This window comes from Crocuta crocuta, unplaced genomic scaffold (assembly GCF_008692635.1).
Source record: "Crocuta crocuta isolate KB4526 unplaced genomic scaffold, BGI_CrCroc_1.0 scaffold529, whole genome shotgun sequence".
NCBI classification, from domain to species: domain Eukaryota; kingdom Metazoa; phylum Chordata; class Mammalia; order Carnivora; family Hyaenidae; genus Crocuta; species Crocuta crocuta.
This window is the reverse complement of record NW_027530362.1, coordinates 679,602-695,599: the sequence shown is the minus strand read 5'-3', so window position 1 is coordinate 695,599 and position 15,998 is coordinate 679,602. Positions and strand designations below refer to the sequence as shown.

General features: G+C 36.0%; 1 protein-coding gene across 2 annotated transcripts; it reads left to right on the top strand.

Moving 5' to 3' along the window:
- Positions 1 to 413: 413 nt before the first annotated feature.
- EQTN (equatorin) lies at positions 414 to 15,576 on the top strand. Of its 2 annotated transcripts, none has more exons than XM_077766085.1 (8): positions 414 to 471; positions 2,007 to 2,399; positions 5,957 to 6,043; positions 8,433 to 8,507; positions 10,053 to 10,103; positions 11,398 to 11,463; positions 14,253 to 14,406; positions 14,890 to 15,576. In XM_077766085.1, exons 2-8 carry the CDS (start codon positions 2,018 to 2,020, stop codon positions 15,170 to 15,172), a joined length of 1,098 nt encoding a protein of 365 aa, XP_077622211.1. In that variant the 5' UTR covers positions 414 to 471; positions 2,007 to 2,017; the 3' UTR covers positions 15,173 to 15,576. The 2 variants fall into 2 exon arrangements, with proteins under 2 accessions (XP_077622211.1, XP_077622210.1); XM_077766084.1 differs by lacking the exon at positions 414 to 471 and adding an exon at positions 1,644 to 1,781.
- Positions 15,577 to 15,998: the final 422 nt, after the last annotated feature.

Genomic DNA, 15,998 nt, shown 5'->3' with positions numbered 1-15,998 from the left:
GTGTCATTAAGAAATGCTTCATTGACTTGTGGTAGGTAAATGCTTTCTGAACTCATTTTCAAGCACTTGCCGTGCCATGCAGCATGTCATACTTTGGGCATACTGTAGTCACTGTGTTTCTCCAGCTGGTTCCTTCTCTCTGCAACACCAGGTACAACTGATAATTCCATTGGATGCCATCTCTTCTCCCAGGAGCCTCTGTCTCCTGCCAAGTTCCATCATGGCTGAGCTCCATCATGCAAAACCGTGTGATGGTCTACAGCAACCTGTTGCATGCCCACTTCAGGCATCTCTCCTTTTCTATGTTTGCACCTTGTTAGATACCAAAGTAAAGAGCTCCAGAAGTCTTTGAGCCCATTCATGCACATCCCTTCTCCACCTCCCACAGGCTGGGAGGTGGGGCCAGAGGGCCTAAAGAAAACAGTGCTGTAAACAGGACCATCTTTGATCTTGACCGTCTTTTCTTTTAGGGTAAGTCCTCTCTACTTCCTTTCATCCACTTATGCAATTACATTACTAGTCAGGTGCCCCTCTAGTTCATCAGGTATGCCCCGTAGAGACAACAGGCTGGACTTAATTTGTGAGTCTTCATTTTGCTGAAAAACTTTCAAGTCTTTTCAAATTTGTTTAGTTTTTTCCTGATGCTTCTGTAATTTTAATTATGAATATTTTCTAATTCTGAGAGATTATCAACAATAATTAAAATTGAGACAGGGGAAGTTAAGTGATCCTTTAACATCATGAAGAGCAATATTGTTGATACTATTTGATTTAGCCTTCTATTTATTATTATATAAGCTATTATATGAGAAATATGTGGATAATATTGATTTTACTAATATAATTATTACATAATTAAGTCCTTTTCTGACTACCTAAATATTAGATAATTTTCTCAATCAGTAGCCAAGGTAAAGGTGGGTTTCATTGATAAAAATGCTTTAAGCAAAATAAATATATTTCATAAAGTATACAGGTCTTAAAATCCAAAAAAGATGAGTTTCAAAACACTTTTCCTAAAGAATTATNTAGCCTTCTATTTATTATTATATAAGCTATTATATGAGAAATATGTGGATAATATTGATTTTACTAATATAATTATTACATAATTAAGTCCTTTTCTGACTACCTAAATATTAGATAATTTTCTCAATCAGTAGCCAAGGTAAAGGTGGGTTTCATTGATAAAAATGCTTTAAGCAAAATAAATATATTTCATAAAGTATACAGGTCTTAAAATCCAAAAAAGATGATAAGTTAAGATAACTTGCAGGGTATTTGGGTTGAATCTTGGTATCTTAGATTGGTTTTTAACAGATATTTTGCTGTAGCTATCCAAAAGAACACACAATATTGTAATACTTTGAAAACCAAAGCATGTTCTCATTTTGCTATCCACGATATTCATGGTTCTTTAAAATCCAGGGATTAACAATTCACATTACTTCATGAAAGTGTATTTCTTAGCTTTCAAAGAAAATCTTATAATGGTTTCTTTTTTAAAAACTAGAAACCATCATAGTACCAAAGATATAATAGATGTCAGATTGGGTCACAAGGCTTTTGGAAGCTCCTCCCCGCATTCTGACCTCCACTTGGCCATGACATCATAATGTCCTAGCTAGTTGTACAATCTGCAGGGCAACAGAAAGGAAACCCTGAGGAGACGCAGTGGATTATTGGATAAATCATCATTTTCCTAATGAACTTTATATTGTTTATTTTTGCATCTGGGGTTTTTTCCTCACAGCTCTCCAGTATGACTTCCCGTAATTATGGTGAGTAAGCATTTAAAGGTTTTACAGAAATAGCAGAAGAGAGGACCCATTTCCCTAGAAAATTGGTATGTGACACTTTTCTAGAGGGTGATATAAAGTTTATCATTGGAAATATGGTATAATGTACATTCTAAATCTCTGCCTCAATTCCTTTGTGAAAACATGCAGTTGAAAAGGGGAAAGTAGTAAAAGAACTCAACGTATTTCTGATCATGTTTTTTGCAGAGTCTAGGGACATGATTCTTCCTGAAGTGGTGCCACCTGAAAAACTGCATAAAGAGGCACTGGAAAGTAAGGAATCACCAGAAAATAAGGAGCCACCGGAAAATAAGGAGCCACCGGAAAATAAGGAGCCAGCAGAAAATAAGGAGCCACCGGAAAATAAGGAGCCACCAGAAAATAAGGAGCCAGCGGAAAATAAGGAGCCACCGGAAAATAAGGAGCCACCGGAAAATAAGGAGCCACCTGAAAATAAGGAGCCATCGGAAAATAAAGAGCCACCGGAAAATAAGGAACCACCAGAAAATAAAGAGCCACCAGAAAATAAGCCACCAGAAAATAAGATAGATACTACTGCTAATGACAAGAGTGTCAGTCATTATAAAGATATAAAACAATGTAAGTCTTTAAAGTTAGTAGCAATACATATGCAGAAGCTGGTTGTTCTGGTTTGATTTATTTTAACTCTTTTTAAAATGCTATCATTTTATTTCCTACTTCTTAAATTCTTATTTACCTTCTAAACGTTTCCATGTGTAGAATGAAATTCTTTTTTTTAATCACTTTTTTTCATGAGATGCTATGATGTTTAACAAGGTTCTTTCAGTGGTAGGCTATAACTAATAGAGGGCACATGGCATTTTGTGATTTGCAATTGATCTAATTCTATGGTCCTGGCTAACCAAAATTTCTTCGGAGGTTTGTATCCATTTTCTAGGGCTGCTAAAACAAAGTACCACAAACTGGGTGGCTCACAGCAACAGAAATTTATTCTCTCACAGTTCTGGAAGCAAGAAGTCCAAAATCAAAGTTTTGGTCATGCTATCCTTTCCCCAAAGCCTCTAGGGAATGGTCATTCCTTGCCTCTTCTAGCTTCTGGTAGCCCCAAGCATTCCTCAGATTGTCACAGATTTCCAATCTCTGCCTCCATCTTCACATAGCATTCTTGCTGTCTCTCTGTCCATTTCCATCTTCTTATAAGGACACCATTTATATCAGACAAGGAGCCCACCCTATTCCAGGGTGACTTCAACTTTTTTATCCCTGCCCTACCTTACCCCACCCGACCTTACCCTGCCCAGCACTGTCCAAGGTGGCTAGACTAAGAAGCTGACTTCATCTTGACTAACTATATCTTCAACAACCTTATTTTGAAATTAGGTTTCATTCTGAGGTGCTGTGGGTTTGGACTTCAACATATCTTTTGGGGGGGTGCAAATTCAATTTATGTCAAGATGACTTTAAGACGTTTGGAAAGTCCATCAGACTTTAGTTATACATCATTACTCGTATGGGCTTTCTTTCCATCTCTTTATAAGGTGCACCATTCTAAAAAGTGAAAAGTTCATAAGAAACTCTTGTTAAAAATAAAAACAGGGGCTCCTGGGTGGCCTAGTCAGTTAAGTGTCCAATTCTTGCTCTCAGCTCAGATCATGATCTCATGGTTTGTGGTTTTGAGCCCCACGTGGGGCTCTATGCTGACAGCATGGAATCTGCTTGGGATTTTCTGTCTCTCTCTGTCTCTCTGTCTCTCTCTCTCTGCCACCCCCCCGCCCCCCGCTCTCTNTCTGTCTCTCTCTGTCTCTCTGTCTCTCTGTCTCTGCCACCCCCCCCGCCCCATGCTCTCTTAGTTTCAAAATTAATAAATTTTTTAAAAAATTAAAAATAAAAAATTAAGATTAAATCTAATTTTCTTGGGATCCTTATTAACATTAATCAAATAAAAAATAGAAATGCAATTAAGATATAGACATATATATACATGTACAAATACATACACTCAAGTACTTTCATAATGATAATGTGTAAATTGTATTTCTATTTTCTCTCTGATGAATCAATATCCGTCTTTTGTAGGTGCAAAAAACACCTTATGCTCAGAGAGATGACGTGTCAGTTTTCATAGCTACCAAAAGCAGAGTCAGGAGGGGTAGTATCTAATCTGTCCAGCCCACCAGACTGCCGCAATGGTGTGCACATGGTGCAACCATTCCCCTTTCAGGAAGTACCTCTAGAATTTACCAGAGAGTAAATAAATCAAGAGCCTGATAACTTTGATTTAAAATAAAAAACCATTCTTACACACACAAATATATACAAAACATAAATGAAGTCTTACCAAAAAAATGTGTCAAGACTTACTTCTCTCATTTAACAACTTGAGCTCATTTCACATCTTTCCACTAGGTGGATATCTAGTACTCTAGAAAATGATGTCCCATAATTGATCCACTATCTTTTTTAAAGAATTAGATTATGTGCAGTTTTTCTCTTGGATATTCTTCTCATATACACTTAAGTGTATCTGTCTTTGGATAGATACCAAGTACTGGACATTGCTGAATAAGCTATGAATCTTTAAAAATATTGATAGATACCACCAAATTGCCCTCCAAAAAGCTTCTACCAATTTACATCCTCCAAGGACGCTCCACAATCTCACCTATAATGAAAATTGTTAGCCATATTTTGTGAATATAAGTGAGAATTTTCCATGACTATTTTCATTTGCATTCTAATTACTTATAAAGTTGAGCATTTTTCTCTGTATTTATTGGGTATTTTTCTTACTACTTATATGATTCGCTTATTCATATCTATGGTCCATTTTTCTATCAGGTTGTATTTTCATGTATTTGTAGGAGCTCTTTTTATGTTTAGTAGATTAATCTTTTTCCAATAGTGAAAGTTAATAAGTTATTCCTGCCCCTCCCCCGGCCTATTGCTTATGTTTAAACCTGTTCGGGTATCTTAATCCAGAGAAAAATTTTAATTTTATTAAATCAATGTTGCTTAAATGTTTTTAAACAATTTCTGAATTTTGTATTTTGGTTAGATAGGTCTTATTCAATCCAAGATAAATTATTTTCCTATTTTTTCAAATAATTTCATATTTTTGTTTTTAACTCTTAAGTCTTACATCCAGTTATCTTTGTATATAGCATAAAATAGACATGAAACTTTATATTTTTCAAGGAGGATTGCCAAATATCTAACACCAATTCCCTACTTATGTGAAACCCATTTAATATAATATTATCATTTGAACCTGGGTCACTTGCTAACTTTTTATTGTTTCTTTCATCTGTCTTTCCCTGTAAAAATACCACAGTATTTTAATTTTTATACTTTCATAACTCACAACATGCATGTTGGGCTTTTGCTTCCTTCTGTTATATTTTTCTGTAGATCTAGCTCAGAAATTCCTCAAAAAAATCATGGTACATTAATGGGACTCTGTGTGTGTGTATGTGTAAGCATGTGTGTAAGCCTGTGTGGTACGAGTGAATATATATGTATGTACTAAACACACATATGCATTTATGTACGTATAAGATTTTCTGTCATTTCATGAGATTTTGGAAAAAAGAAACATGTATATATATTCATGTCAATATGTCAGTCAGCCATTTTGATCCAATCTACTCTGACTTGGCTTGATGGATATACCCACTGGTTTTGAATTATAACCAACCCTACTGACAACTCTTAAGAGCAAGATTCTTTATGTACATATGTAAATGTGAACACTTATGGGAAACCCTGATTATTATTGTTATTGAAATAAATGCTGTTTAAGCTGTTCTATAGTCTAACAGAAGATCCAGGGGCAAACTAATGCTTCTTAGTTTGCTTTTGATTCTGTCAATACAGTGATAATAGTATGCACCTACAAATCTACTTTAGCACTTGTTATAATTTCCTCAATAACTTCTTCTTGGAATGTTATTTAATATCAGGATACCAATTTGGCTTTTATTTTTCTCATGAATTTTTTTTTTAAAACTTGCCCCCATTTCCTCAATTTGTAGATGAAGAATGTCTCAAATACTTTATTATTATTTTCTTGGAATTAGTACCTATGTTTTTAAGAAAAAAAATCATATGAGGAAAAATTTAAAGGATTAAGAAATAACTTAGCTAGTTGCTGAAAATATTTGATCTTGTGTTTTTAGATGTGTTAACGACGCAAAATCCAAATGGCAGCCAGTATGAAATATCCGTGAGAGCAACAACCAGTTTGCAATTTGTTCTAAGAAACTGTAAGTACTGAAAGTAGTAAAAACCACCATTGCAAATAGGAAGAGCCCTTAAAACAAGATTTCAAAACAGCTCTAGAGAATATTAAGTAGGAAAAAGGTCTTAGTGGAGTAGTGTCAGAGAATCTTAGTTCCAGAATAAGGAAGCTCCATGCCCCTTGCACTAATAAAGTTAGAAGTCAAGGAGGACTTCTTGCATTTCTTAGCCTCATATTTTTGGTTTTCATGGAAAGATAAATGACTCAATGTATGGCTCTAGAAAACTATATGTCTTTCTTAAACCCACACTTTTACTCCTTTCTGCTTATACCTCCAGTTTCAAATGTTCTTATTTCCTTTTTGTGTCTTTCCACCAAGCATAATGAATTTGCCAAATAAAGCTGTTGCCAGCATGTGACTTTGGAGGTCATTAACAGTCCTTAAAGTACATATACACATATCCATATCCATATGTATATGTATAAAGATATACTTTCCTTTCACCATGAAGTGCCAGCAGCTCAAATCTATGAAGCACCCAAACATAAAACAGAAGACAAGGAAGAGGATAAAATTAAATAGGGAAGAGAGAATGTGTCTGGCTCTGGTAACTTCAATATTGGAAAAAGCCAGACTCAATAATACCTAATTGTTACTAAAAGCTATTTGACAATAATGGAATATTTTGTGCAATTCCAAACCTTAGGAAATAAATGAGGGACATTTCAAGGGCTTGTGTTCATTAAACAAATCACTTATGGGAATTTTCTTTGTATACAGCAAATATCATCTTAAGTTGTTTGGGTCAAGAAACAGAGAGGTGGGTCTTAAACAGATCAGGTAGTTCACATTCCTTAGGAGAATAATGTAGCTCACATTATTGAGGACCATAGGACCCATGGAAGAAATTCCAAAACCCTAATTGCTATTCCCACAATTCAGGTCTCCAAAGTAGTGTCAGAGAAAGTTGAATTGGGATAAGAAATTGTTGTTATTTAAAATAGGGCTGTGACATTGCCGTGTAGTATTCCATTGTATATATAAACCACATCTTCTGTAGCAACATGGATAGAACTTGAGGGTATTATGCTAAGTGAAATAAGTCAGGCAGAGGAAGACAGATACCATATGTTTTCACTCATATGTGGAACAGAAGAAACTTAACAGAGGACTGTAGGGGAGGGGAAGGGAGAAAAATAGTTAAGGAGAGGGAGGGAGGCAAACCATAAGAGACTCTTAAATACTGAGAACAAACTGAAGGTTGATGGGGTGGGGGAGGGGGGGAAATGGGTGATGGGCATGGAGGAGGGCACTTGTTGGGATGAGAACTGGGTGTTATATGGAAACCAACTTGACAATAAACTAGAAGAAAAGGAAGGAAGGAAGGAAGGAAGGAGAAAGAAAAAATAATAAAATGGGGCTCGGACAGAAGGAGATATGCTAACATGGTAGGACAATTCTAGAGGAGCAAGCCCCTCAAGAAGATGGAACTCTGCAGAATAATTCTAACAATTGGAACTAGAACTGTGAGGGCAAGGGGTAAATCCACACAATTTTTTGCCAAAATAGAGTATGAGGGTTGTATAGCAGAGTTTAAGGATTACTTGCCAATTTTGTTGGAATCCTGCCTGAATCACGTCAAGTCTGGAAACAGATTCTCTTTTCCATAACTTTCTTACCAACAAGGTACTTGTCATGGTGCTGTTGGTAGGCTCAATCAGAATGAACTCTGCCTCTCTGTAGAGCTTCTTCTATAGTGAGATTGCCTGTATTTCATGTGGAACTTAATTGGATCCTACATTAAACAAAATTGACTGAAATGGCCACCACTGGGGTGGGGAGCAGGGTGGAAAAATGAATCAGGTCACAACTGTTCCCAAAGACACTCTAACTGACATTCTTCTAGAAGAGGGACACATTGTAGACTGAGCTATGCAGTAAATCAAGCCCCAAACCCTTGATTTTTTTTGAAGAGTTAATGGAAATGTTTCCCATTTACAAGGATACTGATGTACCTTCCTCTTCCGTGTCCTTACACTGACCAGCAACCAAGCTGTCCTGGGCTGATAGTATCACTTCAAGTTCTGTTCAGAATACCATCTGAAGCCAATATCTGTCATCAAATAGATGAGAGATATTTTTACTTCTTTACCTCTAAAAGAAGCTTCTGGCCCCACAGTACTAGCTTTTCTTCTTTCGGGCAAATTATAGGTGTATTAATCCCCTCTCGGGCAACCCATTTCCCCAAAACTTTATTCTTCAATGCCTTTGTCTTTCTCCTCCTTTATAATATCTCAGGAAAGGTCAACATCTTTTTCTTTCTTCTGTGTTCCATTTTTTAGCTTAAAAAATGCCTAATCACAGATGTTGTCAATAGCTGTATGTGTTGATAATTTATTATCCCTTTTCCTAGATAAACTCAAGGAAACAACTACAACATCTCCTGGGAGAGCCACCGATGAAGAACCTCCTCAAAAACAATATCGAAGTATTAATGTTTCTATGCATTAGTTATATCTGGAGCATATCATTATATGAATTAATTTAAGTCTCATTCTCTGGGTGTCTCATAAAGTAATAGCATGCTTAAGAACTAAACAACTGCAATTTAAAGTCACTTGAAAATCTTTGAAACCATAGAAGTCTGAGTCCATTTTTAGATTTACCTGACGAAGGGAGAGGATGTGAGCTCTTTTCAAAATAAAATCTATTTTAACAAAATGTACTACATTTATATTTATATTCAACATATAAACATATTTAATACATTTTTAATATTTTTTAAACTAATGTACAAATATCTATCTGCTTGAGAAATAAATTTCTTTCTTTCTTTTTTTAATGTTTTAATTTGTTTCTTAGAGAAAGAAAGACAGCGTGAGCAGGGGAAGGTCAGAGAGAGAGAGGGAGATACATAATCTGAAGCAGGCTCCAGGCTCTGAGCTAGCTGTCAGCACAGAGCCTGATGTGGGGATCAAACCCACGAACCGTGAGATCATGACCTGAGCCAAAGTCGGACGCTTAACTAATTGAGCCACTCAGGCTCCCTGAAATAAATTTATTTCTAATTAGAATCAGTTATTAGTGTTTCCCAAAAATATTGGGGGTGTGGTTGGTAGTGAGAGGTTTCAAAATCAAAATCATCATTTTACTCTCCTGCTGATAATATTGTTCCTTGTGAAATATTTGTGAAACCATAGCAACCCAAGATGGCTCTCCTCTAAGGTCTTGAATGAGTGGTCTAATTGAAGACAATGGACCTGTTGTTACATGAAACCCCATTTTCTCCAGTTCATGCAATCCAAGTATGTTTCTCATGTGACTACTGTGAACTAGTTTGCATCTCTAACACTACTAAAACAAACAAACAACTTACTCATTTTAAAAAATATATTTAGATATTGAAATCGCATCATCCTGGTGGTATCCTTCTTAAATATCTTTAGTAATTTACTATTATGTTTGGGATCATGTTCTAATTTCTGAACCAGGTGTTTAAATCTGAAACTATCTGACCCCTGGGAAAGGTTCAAGTTTCTTCTGTGGTCACATTTCCCATCCACATTCTTGACTCTAGACTACCTGAGGCTCTCAGAACTCACCAAATCTCTTCACAACTCTGACTTTGCTCACAGTGGAATAACCTCACTCTTCCCTTGTTGCCTAGCAAATAATTTCTAGTCCTCTAAGACTACATTGGAGCATCATCTCCCTTTCAAAGGGTTTCTGGTCTTTGCAACTGGTCTCTCTGTACACACCACTTGTGTGTTTCTATTGAAGCCCCCATTATCCTGCACCATAATGAACAGTGATTCTTGTCTGTCTCCCAGACTGAGAGTGTGTTCCTTCAGCATAAGGCCCGTGTCTTGTTATTTCTGTAACTTTAGTGCTAACCACAGGGTCCGGAACATGGTAGGAGCTCAAGGTATAACTGTTACATGACTAACAAACAAGTAAATAAATGTTCTATCACAAATTTACTAAAGCGACTCACCTTACCTAGTTATCCTGTTCTATTTTATTTTTTAAACAGGACCAACCAAGCGTCCAAATGAGCCTGCATTTTGGACAATGTTAGCTAAAGGTAAACTCACAGTTGTTAGGTAGCTGAGAAAATGTTTTGGTTTACTAAAGTCTTATGCAAGAAAGCCAAGATCAGTGTTATCTTGTTCCAATCAGTTCTAATCAGTTCTAATATTAAGGATTAATATTAGAATTAATTAAGAATTAATAAGTCAACATTTTGCTACCATTATCATACATAATAGCAAATGCAAAACCAAACCACAAAGTTAGCTGTGTCCCACGTTTTCTGATTTCTCTCTCCTAAATGTTTGTTCTCCCATAAATATTGCAATCTTGTCATTCAATTTATTTATGATTAAAAATTTTAAGTAAGGCTCTTGCTCATTATAGTCCCTCTTTGTGTTTGGAGCAGTTTGCCCATAAGCACATGGAGATGTGTGAATAAATGCAACATATATATCAAAATATATGCATGCATATGTCAAAAGCGCATAAAGTTACGTGCATAAATGATATGTGCATTCATATATATGCATGTATAAATGTATATATCATACGTAGATGCACACCTGTGGAAATGTAATTCATGTAGCACACACATATATGCATGCATTGTAGACATAAAATATATATATATTCACTTGATCCGCATTATTTGCAGGTTTTGTATTTGTGAATTTACCCACATCTAAAGATTATTTGTAACCCCAAATCACTTTCGTGGTCATTTGCGAACATGCGCAGAGCAGCAAAAAATTTTAATTGCCTGACACTCATGTTCCCAGCTGAGCTAAAACAAGGAAGGCAATGCTCTGCCTTCCTTTTTTAGCTCTTACACTGTAATTAAGTGTCCTTTTTGTGGTTTATTTAGTGCTACATGTTTTGCATGTTTGTGCTTTCTCTTGGTGATTTTGCTAATTAAAATGGCCCCCAAATGTAGTATTAAGATACTGGTTAGTATTTCCAAGCACAAGAAGGTTGTGATAGACCTTATGGAGAAAGTCTGTGTCAGATAAACTTTGTTTAAGCTAGAGTTATGATGCTGTTAATCGTGAATTCAATGTTAATGAATAAACAATATATATTAAATAACGTATCTTTAAACAGAAACACACAGAAAACAAGGTTATGTATTGATTGGTTGATGAAGATGTGACCAGAGGTTCATAGAAACCTAACCTTGCGTTTCTCCTAGGGGTAGCAATTCAGTATTCACTAAATCAGTGTTCATGTGACTTTACAGCACATAATTGTCATGAATAATGAGAATAAATTCTATATATTAAACACACACACAGTAATTTTAGGAAGTGAATTTTGTTTACCGTAACACCAATTTATTGTTTTAACAGCTTTAAATGCAACACTAACAGCTGAGGAGCTTGAGGAAAAAGATCAATTATTTCACCCAATTCCAAGTAAGCACAAAATATTTCAATTCAAAGGATGTATCAATGCCAGCACACATTTTCACGTGTGACTTCACTACATGGCGATAGTGTTTTTCCTAGTAACCTGTAGTGTATGTAAAGGGGTAGCATGGTGGCTAACATTATATCAGAGAGGACAGTTGTCATTTTAGAAAAGCAATTGTCCCTAAGCATTATTCTCCAGGTCTCATATTGAGAGGGCTATTTTCATTTTCTTGTTTTATAACTTCTATTCCTAAAACAGATAAACCAAATGGGGGAGTAGGCAAGTGAATCATATATAGAAAAGTTTGTTTTTTTAATTGATAGACTCTAATTTCAGAGAAGTTTCGGGCTTACAGAAAAGAAATAAGCAGAAAGTACAGAGATTTCTCCTATATTTCCCCTACTCAGTTTTTCCTATCATTATCCCCTTGCATTGGTTTGGTACATGTTTTGTAATTTATGAGCCAATATTGATACATTAGTATTAGCTGAAGTCCACAGTTTACATTAGTGTCCACATTCTGTGTTGTACAGTCCTGTGGGTCTTGACAGATGCATAATGTCATGTGTCCACCATTACAGTCATACAGAGTAGTTTCACTGCCCTAAAAATCCCCTGTGCTCCACCAATCCTTCCCCTCTCTCCCTAATCCCTGGCTACCAACTGATCTTTTCACCATCTCCATAGTTTTGCCTTTTCCAGAATGATCTATAGTTGGAAACATATGGAATATTGACTTTCACATGGATTCTTGCACTTGTTCATATGCATTTAAAATTCCTCCATGTATTTTTGTGGCTTGATGGTTGATTTCTTTTTATCACTGAATAACATTTCATAGTCCACACAATTGGACAATATACAATAAATTGTACCAATTTATTTATCCTTTCACCTACTGAAGGACATCTTGATTACTTCCAATTTTTGACAATAATAAATAAAGTTTTTATAAACATTTATCTGTAGATCTTTGTGTGGACATAAGTTTTCAACTCATTTGAGTAAACACCAAGAACCGTGATTGCTAGATTGTATGGTAAACTGTTTAGCTTTGTAGGAAATTACCAAGCTGAATTCCAAAGTGGCTATACCATTTTGTATTCCCACCAGCAAGGAATGACAGAAGTCCTTCTGCTGAATGCAGTTTTGTAGTTTTCATTAAAGGATTAGTAATATTTCTATGAGTAAAAGAACTGAACTCAATAGAAAATTTCACAAGGCAATATATTAATTTCCCCCCAAAACCTCTGTCCTACAAATAAATCACTGGGGAAAAAAATTGCATCTGGTAATAAATCTAAGGCCTGACAACTCTCTTCTGCATTGGATTGTTTGTAATAAATACAGCCGCTTGCCTTGCAGAGTTTCAAGAAAATGAAGAGTCTTCTTTGCTTAGAAAAGTTATATACAGAAATGAAAAAGGCTGCATTACCTTAGAAATATTTTGTCTTTCTAACTAATCAGATTGAGCATCATTGATTTTCTATCGTGTATTGAGGATATATTACATGCCAAGTGCTTTACATACATTATTATGTCAGTTTTCATAGCAACACCATGCAGTTGGTATTATCTTCATTTTACATATGAGAAAATTGAGGCTTAGAGAGAAACTGGTCCATACTTGTAATTAGATTTGTCATAATGTCCAGTGGTTGAGAATTCCAAATCCTTCTCTAGTTTTGACCAGCACCCTGAAAAACAAAATGTACTACAAGCACACCTCTTTATAAAAACCCTTTTAAGGAGTAGCAAAGAAATTCAGCAGCACAGCCCATTTCAACATCTTTTGTTTGATTATTCCCAAAATAATCTGCCTTGAGGTCAAGATAATCAGTGATAGTTGTACATTTCACTCTACTTAGTCTAAGATCATACTTTGACAATTAATAGAATCAGAGAATACAGACATGGGAGTTTGTTATTGCTTATCCAAAACATCATTACCTAACAGGTAATGAAAACCTTTGGAAGTCCTGGGTGGGAGAAAGCTGGGGGAAGAAAGTTGGGAGAAGAGAGAAATAACAACATGGTCATTTAAAGTCAGCATTAGATAAATGGCTATTAAGTGAGGCATCAATTCAAGAAAATATAAAATTTGGCAGTAAAGATATATTTTCATCAATAGGTTGGAGAGTTTTGATATCTCTGGATCTGGACATGATTTATTACATAACTTATTTTAGAAAGCAGTAGGTTTTCATTTCTTTCTTTAACATCATATACATTAGGTTTGATCTCAGTAATAAAATGGCAAATTTAGTTCTTAAATCTCATGGAGAAAGCATCCGGTACACCATTCTTTTACAAACATCAGAGAAAAATCAATGCAGGTCCCAACAGTAAAATTGTATCTTTCTCTTCTGAAAGACTAACCCCTGGTGTGTGAGTCCATCATATGTTCAATAGTCATCTTTCCAGAGTCTTGAAGTGGTTTTTATTAGCCACGGAAAAAGACTCCTATACCCACATTTTAGCACCTGGTAATGTGGGTTTCAAAACAGATTTTCCCACTTAATAGTTAGGTGCCATGGACAAATTCATAAACTTCTGTGACCTTGAAAAATGGAGCTAAGAACAGCTCCTCCGGGACTGTAGTGAAGGTTTAAAACAAGTGAAGGGTACTTAGCCATAGGCGGTAGTCTACAGTCTGCATTGTATGTGAGTAGTGACTACCCTGGATGGTGATGGCGTCTCTGCAGTTGCTCTGCTATCCTCCTCCAGGAAACGTGCTGGATGCAGTTACTCTTTCCCATTGCCTTTTCTTTCTTTCTTTCTTTCTCCTCAGAGTCTGATTTGAATGCTACAAAAGAAGACAACGTGACACAGCTACAGGAAATCAAGTTAAAATTAATGCTGGGCATCTCATTGATGACCCTCTTCCTTTTTGTCATCATCTTGGCCATCAGCAGTGCCTTGCTGTACAAAGTGAAGAGAATGAAGTAAGTCTGCAGACATCTGGAGTCTTTGTAACATGTGTGATATGAAGCTCTAACCCCCTTTCTTTAGTAGACTGTTAGGAAACACGGCTCCCAAATTTATCTATAATATATGGAGTTAGGCTCCATTTCCCCTATTCAGAAAGGAGCATGGGGCTGGCTGTCTCTCAGGGAGAATTTTCCCCCAATATTTTAAATAGTCATCTAGAGATAAAAAATAACACTAGTCAATCGGAAAGGATATAGGGAATCTAGATATTCGTTCCTTCTTGCTAGCCGGGAAAAAAAAGGACTACCACCTCTGTTCTCAACAGCATATCTGCTTAGGGTCTAACATTTTTCATTTATTTATATGGTGTTATACCAAGTAATTGGGCAGAATTCCAATTCCATATTTTTTTAATTTTTGTGATGCCTTTCTAAATTGAGTTGAGCTGCAAATGTATGTAGTTAAGAACAATTCTTGATACCTATTTTCTTTTTCAGTTATAAAAGTCCAGTTACGACTGAATACTCCGTCAACCCAGAGCTGGCAACTCTGTCTTACTTCCATCCATCAGAAGGCGTATCAGACACATCTTTTTCTAAGAGTGCTGACAGCAGCACATTTTGGGGCGCTACATCTTCAGAATTGAAAAAAGAAGACTCACTGTCAAAATCTAGAATGACAGACATGATTTCCACAGCCTCAGATGATACAGGCATGAATGATGAGTCAGATTTAATTCAGAGTGAGGAGCCAAGCGAGGAAGCTCCCACAGATGAATAGATGTTAAATTTGTGTCAGAAGGCAATTTCTTTGTGATTCTCATTAAGGTCATGATTTGGAAACTCTGCTGAGAAATTTAAATTTTCTGATGTCTGAAAAGGAGGACATATTCAATAAAATTATCTCAGCCATAAAAGTTGTATAATGGAAAAAATGCAAGAAAATAAATTAAGGTGTTGAAAACTCATCCAGTAAAAATAATCCTGGACGGTGACTTTGAAAAGTATTCACTCTAGGCTGGTTCCCTTTAAAGTGAGGACATTTAGACATCTTATCTGCATTCTGAGGACTTTCAAGGTAATCACCACTACCTACGCCCTTCCCTCAAAGCAAAAGGAACACACCTGTTTGTGTTTTACTGGTGAAACAGTTGTGCCCTATCAAGAAATAAAACTAAATTAGTACTAGAGACTCCTAGCATTCTTGTTTAAAAGTCATCGACTTCTCAGTGATTTATGAGGCTCTTCATCCCAGAAGTATTTCAGTTTACAAAGAAGACCCATGGAATATGGATATTGTTTAGCTTTGAGGAATTAGTTTCTACTGGAAAGATTTTAGGAACATGTATCAGGTCTTTTGTGAATATGTGTGGAGCTGGGGGGACAGGGAGAACTTGGGTTTCATCGCCTTCCTCAGTCTCACCTACTTTATGCTAGGCAGTTTGATACATTATATCACACTGAATTGTACTACCTTATGAAAAGGATGTTTGTTTCACAGATCAACAAATGAAACCTCAGGTAAGTCAGATGTCTAAGTTCACCTGCAGGAGAGGGGCAAAGCTAAGATGTGCTTCCAACATGAGGTTCTCTCTGTGATCCATGAA

Bases quoted from the DNA above. Each gene is read 5' to 3' on its own strand.
- EQTN (XM_077766084.1), top strand. From the start codon at position 1,706: ATGAACTTTATATTGTTTATTTTTGCATCTGGGGTTTTTTCCTCACAG. The intron at 11,464-14,252 runs GTAAGCACAAAA...CTTTCTCCTCAG, and splicing joins ATTATTTCACCCAATTCCAA to AGTCTGATTTGAATGCTACA. The intron at 14,407-14,889 runs GTAAGTCTGCAG...TTTCTTTTTCAG, and splicing joins TACAAAGTGAAGAGAATGAA to TTATAAAAGTCCAGTTACGA.